Source organism: Crocodylus porosus, unplaced genomic scaffold, assembly GCF_001723895.1.
Source record: "Crocodylus porosus isolate Cpor-Errol unplaced genomic scaffold, CroPor_comp1, whole genome shotgun sequence".
Lineage (NCBI taxonomy): Eukaryota > Metazoa > Chordata > Crocodylia > Crocodylidae > Crocodylus > Crocodylus porosus.
Window position 1 is genome coordinate 4,905,508 of NW_017728937.1, and position 9,135 is coordinate 4,914,642.

Consider the following 9,135-nt stretch of genomic DNA (forward strand, 5'->3'; position numbering starts at 1 on the left):
CTGGCATAACAAGGAATAACAGCCACAAGTTATTGGAGAGTAGGTTTAGATTAGACATCCATAAGAACTACTTCACGGTCAGGGCGGCTAGGAGCTGGAAGCAACTTCCAAGGGAAGTGGTGCTGGCTCCTACCCTGGGGGTCTTTAAGAAGAGGCTTGATGCCTACCTAGCTGGGATCATTTAAGCCCAGTTTTTTCTCCTGCCCAGGCGGGAGGTCGGACTTGAAGATCTACAAGGTCCCTTCCGACCCGACTTCTAGGATTCTATGAACTCCCTAGCAGATATTTACCCAGGTCTGCCACCCATGATAAGGACTGGAGAGTGCAACAGGGACTATGTTTAGAGAGCAAATTTACTGTGTCCAGTCATGGTGCCTTCAAACACATTGCAGAGTTCAGCATTACATCTCCGCCTCCCCCCAACTCCTAACTAGGAACAGTGTACCCATGTCTGCTTCCTGTCAGGGAGGCAGGCTAATCAACACGATCACTTAGCAGTGCTAATTAACTCAATGTTTCCACCATGCCAACTCTGCTACATGGCTGCTCATTTAGAGTCAAGGAGGTTGTGAGCTAAGGCATGGAGCTGCATGGTCTATGTTGAGACACTGCCATCAGGTGCAGTAAATTTAGTTTCCACCGGGCCAGGAAGGGTTGATCAGCTTTTCTTATTGCTGTCACCTTTGGATTGGTACATCACTCCTGTTGCAGAGCACAATGCATCTTCCCTCCTAATCCAGCCACTCACCCTTCATTCTCTGAAGCAGCCATGGTGCACCCAGGCTCAGACGAGTTGGAGACTCAAGGGCTGGGCAGTTCGCTCCCTGCCTACCGAATGGAGTTTGTGCCAATTCAGTGGAACCTGCAGACACAGAGAGAGCAATACACAGTCACTGGCATGTTGCAACGCCCTCTGGGTGGCACAGAGAAAAAACACGTGAGCAGCCCACCCTGTGCACCTGGGTTCCCTTGCAGCTTTTAGCCTGCACACATTCCTTGAGGCCAGTGTGAGGCATCATCCTGTGAAGGGAGTGTTTACTTTGTTTTCTTGCACAGACTTTGCTGGTGTCTGTGGACAGAGGGTGGGCAGAGCAAGGGACACTTATGGTTTTCACAGTAGTTGCAAACAACGTGGCAGATGCTTTATGCCACAAACAAGGTGGTTTCTGTTCCCAAGAGCTTTAGTCTAATGAGGAAACAAAACCTATAGACCTTGCTGCTCAGGTGTCCTTCAGAATGGGCTTTCAGAAAGAAGAAAAACGATCAACTAATCTACAGTAACAGCTCTGTTACCTGGCATCCCCAGGGAATGGGAGATGCCAGTTAATCAAATGTGCACCGTCTGGTACACTCCCCCGCGTCAGTGTGCCAGGGGACAGGGTGGAGGGGCCCATGCAGGCTGCTTTGCCATGGGCCGAAGAAGTGGCAAAGAAAAACTCAGCTTGCAGCAGCAAAATGAGAAGTCCCCCAGAAGTGGTATTTCCAGTTTCGCTTTTGCCACGTCCCTCGGATGCTGGTTAATGGACTTTTCTGGCTAATAAAGTGCCGGTTAACACAGCTTTTGCTGTACTTCAAACACACAGAGTAGGAGATGCATTTACTAATCCCTGGACTGCCTTGAGTCTAAGAAAAAAACTCTGCCATTTGTGTAACCCTGTCTTCTCCGATTTATTTGACTATTCTCCTAAAACCAATCCTGCCTGGTCCCATTTCCTCCTCCAGTTGAGTTGAGCTAGCACCAGTTTTCAGCAGAAATATGCTGCGGGATATTCCCAGGAGGGGCTAATTTGTTGCTAAATCCACCAGGTGGCAGCCTGCTGCATTTTGGTGACATGCAGGCCTGGAACTGCATACAGATACCATGAAGGTGTTAAAACCTGAGGTTAGGAGATCCCAAGTTCTAGCAATGATTCTACCACTATCTTCTACCAGGATCATGATCAAGCCACAGAGAGAGAACCATGTCCTCTACCCCCTTTCCCCATCTAGTTACTGGGGATACAGTTTGTAACCCACGTCAGCAAGGCTTCAATTAAGGCCTCTTTGAAAGTGCTCCCACAACAGAAGCACATAAACACACATGCTGAGTAACCAATGTAACCGTGATGCAACAGTAGCCACCCAGACTGCATATGAGGGATCCTGAAAATTCATACGGTGACTTCCTCCATGCTTCCCTTCACTGTATTGCAAAACCCCTGCAAGTTAGCAGAGTCTGACAAAATTCATCTGTGCATGCAACTTATCTTTTCCCCTATGGAGCTCAAAGCCCTTTGCTGAACCAGGTGAACTATCTGTGGCAGTGACCTCTGCCAGCCACAGAAACCAGGCAGGGGGAGAAGGTGCCTGTTAAACTTTTGTAAACTAAGCCAGGAATTATGAAGGATAGGAGGGAAATCTTCCCAAGCAAATCATCATCTGCCTACAAAAGAACGGCTTTAAGCAGTGTGCTGCTGAAATCAATTGCAAAACATCTGAATTTCAGCATGTACAAGCACACAAGCACACATATACACACACACGCAGAGCTAACATGCCACTCTGGGACATCCAGCCAACTTTTGCTCTTTTGGCATCCACTCAAATCCCTTGCTGCTAGAGGACAAGAATAAGGTAAACAAAAAGCATTTAGTTATTTGCAAAGAATGGAGAAGAAGACAACCCCATGTAGCTGTGATTCATTTTTTTCCTCTTCTCCTCCCCAGCTCTGATCAGTGATCAGCACCAGCAGGAAACAACAAAACAGCACCCAGCCAGATTGGTTACCTTTGCTGTTCCCAAAGGATGTTACCAGGGGGTGTCTGTGAGTTGTTGCAATAATATCAAAGAGTGCTGACTGTAGAAGCTTCCTTTTATAGTCATTCCAGCTCAGGGCACAGCCAATCAGCAGGTGCAACGTTTCCAGAATGGGAGGGTTTAATAAAACAAAAACATGAAACCTTATCCGAACCTATTTCCAGGCCAGGCTGTGGTGATGCAAGTGGTTTCTACTGCACCTACGCATATGTAGGACTTCCTTTCCTGGAAATCACATGATCTTCTCAAAAGTAAAAGTTTCATTTTTCTCCGGCTCTTTAAGAAAGCTGCTTAGAGGACTAACTTCCCTACAAACCACTACCAAAATGAACATCCTTCCGCTGTCCATCCTGGAGCCCAGCCAGACACTTTTCTAAAGCTGCTTTTGATATGCCAGCAGCTCCCCCAGGGCTTATTATTGCCCATTGAACTTCTTTCTTCTTCTCCGTTTTCATCGTAATACACGTTTAAATGAAACTGAAAACAGCTGTGTTTACAGAATGTATTGTATGTACAGTGTAAATATTTAAGTTTTATATACTGTTATCATTCCTGCCAGCAGCAGTCAAATAGCAGCTTTAATCAGAAATCTTTGGCTGGTAGGGCTAGACATGCCACAAATTAAGCCCAGTGCCCTCCTTGACTGCACCTCCAGTCCCTTTCCCTTACTCAGTCTACAGCTCTGCTTTCTGCTGCCTGCCCTATCTGATGCCATGCTGTCTTGCCCCTTCCCAGTCTGCCGCATGTCACTCACAGAGGCTGCCTGTGTCATTTGGGGCATGCATGACACAGGTTGCCCATGGACATGGCAAGATGCATTAGATTAAGGGTATCAAACTTATCTGCATCTTCAGGTTGGATCCAGCCTGTGGGCTGTATGTTTGACACCCCTGTATTAGATCATCTAGTTTTTTTTCATTGAAGGATCATTTCTTATAATTGCTGCTGGGCTGCCTGATGTATGACATTTCCTGTGTCCATGGAAGGACAAGCCAGTAGTGTTCAGAAATCTCCAAAGGTCTCAGAAATTAATTTCTCCTACATTAACTGCCCACAAATGTTGCTACCACAGAGTTAAGGTGGCCCCAGGCTGCCCTGTGCCCTTCTAGGAGGATGAGAGCAGTTAATTTCAACTTAACTTGGCAAGGCATAGCTGAGGTACATACCAGCACTGCATGCAACCTTATGCTGCTCCCTGCTGGTCTGAACACAGCCTCTTCCCAGTTCAGGTACAGTCAGGTGATGCTGTAACAAGCAGGTGGGACGGCTGGCTCAGGGGCCGTGCTGGTGCTTGTGCTGCTTCATAGGTTTGAACTACAGAGCTTTTACTTGAGCTTTCTAGTTATGATCATTGTGCTAGGCAGGGATGTGCTGAACTGCGGCGGAGCTATAGAGGGGGAAGGCAGGGGGAGCTGTCACTGCAGTGAGATGAGGGGGGCCTGCAGGTCTTTAGGATAGTTTGCAGCAATCACTTAAGGTTTCTCCTCTGCAGGTTTACTACTTTTAGAGAGGTTGAATCTCTTGGGTTACTCATCCTCCCCACTTCCTCTTGACCAGGCTTGGTCAATCCCCAGCCTGTGGGCCAGATCCGGCCCCCAGCATCATGGCATCTGGCTTGCCCAGCTCCCCTGAGGTCTGTAGGGAGCCCCGCAGGCTGTGGCCCTGCCAGCTAGATTGGACACACAGGGCACGTGGGGCCCAATCCCAGTGTGTAACATCAGCCAGGGGCGGCAGGGGGCCTTCAAGCCTGATCTCCGAGTGCTAGGCTGGGTGGAAGTGGCTTGGGGCCCTGAAGCCTGGCCCCAGTGCTCAGGACCAGATGGAGGAGGCACAAGGTCCCTGAGGCCTCATTGTAGTATTTGAAGGGCCAGCTGAGGCCCAATCCAGGCATGCAAGCCCGATCCTGGTGTGCAGGGTCCAATCCAGCCTGGGGACTGGCTCTGTGCCATTCATCTAGCCTGTGGGGCCCAAATGTTGAGCACCACTGTTCTTGATAAAACTTATTTAGTAGCCTAACCTGGGGGGAGATGACTAGGGCACGAGCCCCAGATGCTGATTCAGAGGGGTATCAGAGTGGCAACCTGCAGGAAGCCTGTGTTGCTGCCACAGCCCGTGTTGGGGAAGCTGGTGCTGAGGTAGTGGCAATCCATGTAACCTTCACAAGGAAGTGAGTGTTCCCCCTCTGCCCCTCTCCCTTCCCCTCCACACCAGAATCAAAAGTCATACCTCTGAACTTATGTCATGTCTTCCTGTAGCAGAGGGATGTGCGGACAACTGCATCCCGCACATCTGTACATCATGGTTGCTTCTACTACAGGGGACCTAAAGAGCCACAGGCAACATTTTCTGATCAAGCTGTGGGCAAAATAGACTTCTCATCCTGTTGAAGCCTTTAAGATTTCAAATATTGCTATTCCATGTCAGGATAAGCACAAGCTAGGACACATTTTCAGCAAGGACAGAGGCAGACCCACCTTTGGAATTACGAAGTTGCTTGTCTAGCATATGGGACACCCAGATCCAACGTGTCAAGTCCCTTCTTGGGGGTCAGAGCGGGGGCTTGAACGCAAGTCTCAGAGTCCAGGCAAATGCTTGAACCACCAAGAGTCCGGTTCTTGCGTGCTGGATCAGTGGATATTTTATACCAAGTGGGACAATGTGACAGGAAATACATGTCTCAGGGCAGCCAAGTGCCTGCTAGTTAGGAGACTCATGGGCTAAGAAAATTTCAGATTGAGTTCTCTAGTCTGAGTCAGGCAGAGAAGGCATATGATCCACGGGAGGTCCTTTCCAGTGTTTTTCCGGTTTTGATCCAGGAGACCTTTCTCAGTGAAAGGTTGAAATGAATATGTTTCCCTGGGTGATGCCAACTTGGCATTTTTCATCCCTTTACCTGAAACAATTTCCTGTCTGCATTGCTCCCTGAGCCCTTGTTTGCCTGCTGTCTGCCTCGGGACACACTGCCAGTTCTCTGTTCACTCAAAGGCTGGGCAATGTTAAAGAGGCAGCTAGCCTACCTTGGTCTGCAAGCTGTTGTCAGCATTGTGAGTGCTGTAAAACAGGCTCGGCCCCTGGCTGTGTTTGGGAAATATCCCTGTTTCACTGGGAGCTCCCAGGTGACTTCCACCGTAAAACACAGCCCAGCAAATAAAGCTGAACATTTTTCCACACAGGGCTGAACTTCTCAATACGTTCACCTTCACCCGTGTCACTGCCACCGTGGTATCTCTGGAATGCTGTGTGGGATGGCCCTGCCTTTTCTACAGAGGTTGTGAATCAGCTGTAACTCCTACCAGTGGAGCCTTTTCTTTTCAATGGCAACCTTTTGGTGGCAGTGGGCTGGAATCACCTGATTTGGGTCTGAAGCAGGCTGATGGTAGGACCTGCCACTGCTGCCACCAGGACCCAGATGCTGCTCCTTTTCCTTGCTGCCTGACCCCATTAAGGATGAAGCTTTCCATTGCCCAAGCATGCTGTGGTGCAGTGCAGCAGGGGCAAAGCCCCCTGCTACCAAAGCCCCCACCACCTGGCTGTGGTTCAGTGTGGGCAAAGCCCGCCTGGATCCAATGGCTCCATGGGCTGGGTAGGTTTCCAGTCCCTGACTTAAACTAGAAGGCCTCATTCTGGAGGTGTCATGTTTATTGTTAGATGCACACTCTGGTGCTCATTACATTTGCTTTCTGCAAAAATTCAGGCTATCGAGCTCCAAGCATTCAGATCTTCAGGCTCAAGGGTGGATGTTGAGCTATGAAGGTTTAAAGCCAGGGGCTACCAGAGCAGTGCGTGTGTGTGTGGATTGGTGGATATGAAGTGTAACTTTTCCTTGCTCAGGATGTCGTGTAGGAAGTTTTCACCCACTCAGGAAATGGAATACCATGTGATTTCACTCCTCAGCAACACAGCTGAAATGCATGATCAATGACTAAAAAAAAGAAAAAAAAAGAAAGAACTCTAGAGATGACTCACAGGATAAACTAGAAGCAATCCCAAGAGGGGAATAGGCTCGATACTTTCCTTCTTGCACACAATTTTCTCAGCCTTGTGAAAACTCTGATAATTTAGGGACCTGATGGACTATGGCCATAGGCAACAAGGGGGGGCAGGGGCAGCAGTGCTTAGCACCCTCAAAAGCAGGGTAGCGGTAGGGCCATAAGCCAGCCTGACTGAGGGCTTCTGGCACAGCAGGGGTGGGGAGGCAGTGGGACTGGGGCTGGGGCTGGGGCAAGGGGAAGGGCAGGTGCTGCACAGCTGGCAGAGTGTGGGACTGAGCCGTGAGCGGCTCCTCAGCGCAGGTGCAGCTCCTGCTGTTACCCACACCCCAGGAGGCATGGGGGGGCATGTCCCCCCAGATCTGCACAAGGCAGGGCAGGCAGCTGCTGTGGGCTGGGGCTGGGGCTGCACCGGCCTGTTCTTGGCAGGGGGGCCGAGCTGGGAAGAGCCCAGCGCAGCCTCTGCCCCAGCCTACAGCTGCACTCTGCCCTGTCCCACACAGATCCGGGGACACGTGCCATCCATGCACTCCTGGGACATGTGCAGCAGTGGGAGCTGCAACCACCTCCCCACACCCCCAGAGACCAATGGTGACTTGGGGCACAGAGGTCCCAGGGGATCCATCCCCTCTGGCCTGGCAGTGCAGCTGAGGCTGGCCCTGCTCTGGCCCCCAGCTCCAGGTCCCCTGGGTGGTGTGGGACCGGGGCCAGTGCAGAGAGGCAGCCAGGGTAGATTCAGGGTTGGGCATGGTGGATTCATTGGCATGGGAGGTGCTGGCACTGGGCAATGACCCCGGGCATGGGGGAAGGGGTGGCTGCATGGGCACAGTGAGTCCCGTCCCTGATCCTGATCCTGATCCTGGGCCCAGCTCTGCTCTGTTCCCTCCTGATCCCTGCCCAGTCCTAAGCCCACTCCCTTCCCACTCCCACGGTGCTTTCCCCCCCTCCGCCCCTTTCCCCATAGACTTTCCTGCGAGGGGCGGAGGGGCTGCACACACACAAGCGCGCATGCTCAGCTCCCCCACCAATTTTTTTCTCGCTCTGCCTATGGGGCCACCTGACAATGGTCTTCAGTGGGCATGTCTACACATTCATTAATGTGCCTTAGCTACTGTGCATTTAATTTAGAGCTTGCTTAAGGAAGTGTTAACTAAATGCATAGTAACTAGAGTTGCTGCAGAGTAGCACTGGTGCATGGTTATTTTGTGACACTTACTGCACATTAACCTTATAACACTGCACAGTAGGCTATTAGCACAGTTTTTAACCACCATGCTACTGAGCAGTGTTATTAGACTAATACGCAGTAAGCATCTTGTGTAGACATGACCAGTGGTAATAAGGTCATGTGAAGCAGGGAGTGAAACCTCCCTGTCTTCCTGTGCCAGGCTGTCAGAACCCATGTGGAACAGCCCAAAAACTCAGTGGGGCCAACTAAAGCAGGTCCAGGGCCAGAAGAGCCACTGGTTGGATTATAAACTGCTAAGAACAAGGGCTGTCTCTTGGTATCTGGCTGCAGAGTGCCTTGAACAGTCAGGGGTCATGTATGAGTCCTCAGGTGCTTCTATAATTGAAATAATAAATAATATTCAGAATCAGGATCCAGTGCATCTCATATGTAGCCTGTGCCCAGATTTCACTGATGCCCTTCCCACTGCAAGTGCTCCTTCAGGCATACCCATAGACTATGACTGAAGCCCCGTATCTGCATAACAGCACCTTGCTTTTGGTTTTTACATTATACTGCTGAGGCAACAAACATCCCTTCGCTTGAGGGAGAGCTGTTGCTGTGTTCACAGTCCTTGGAGGAGGTGGCCTTACCCCTCACCTCAGCATCTAGGCAGTGAAATGTGGCAGGTCGGTTGTATTCTGTGACCCTGGATTCTAACCTAGGTGTCCCCAGGCCCCATGCAGTGTCAGCAGAGCCTCACTAGAAGGTGAGATGGGCCAGCTTGCTGGCTGCAGGCTATCCTGCCCATACAAACTGACTCAGCATTGTATAATGCTGCTGGATTGTCTCAGTAAAACCTTGGCCCTTAGGATGGGCCTGAGCATTCCCAAACTCCCTGCTGCTGACTTGAGGTGAACCATGCTGATGCACAGGCAGGCATCTCCTCAGGGCCTGAGGGTTCACTGAGCTGCATGGGTTTCTACATAGCAGAAGGATGGACATTATAAACCCATCAAGCTGCCTCTCTGCTGGGTTTGAAGCAGCCTTGCAAAACTGCCAGGAAAAGTGACCAGGCCTGTGGCGAAATGCCGGGCTAGCGGCTCCGGCACCGCTTAGGGGAGCCGCGGGCTTTGCGGAGCTGTGCGAGCGCGCGGCTTGTGGGGCGGAATTGAGGTAGCT

General features: G+C 50.7%; 1 protein-coding gene across 1 annotated transcript in view; it reads right to left on the minus strand.

Annotated features, from left to right (window-relative positions):
• The window catches only part of IRF7 (interferon regulatory factor 7), a 25,282-nt gene extending 22,458 nt beyond the window's left edge, over nt 1-2,824 (minus strand). The window contains exons 1-2 of the mRNA XM_019547304.1: nt 2,767-2,824; nt 749-862 (exon numbers count right to left, since the gene is read on the minus strand). Coding sequence (XP_019402849.1) covers nt 749-771 — 23 coding nt within the window. The 5' untranslated portion in view covers nt 772-862; nt 2,767-2,824. The remainder of the gene's footprint in view (nt 1-748; nt 863-2,766) is intronic.
• Between the last annotated feature and the right edge of the window lie 6,311 nt (nt 2,825-9,135).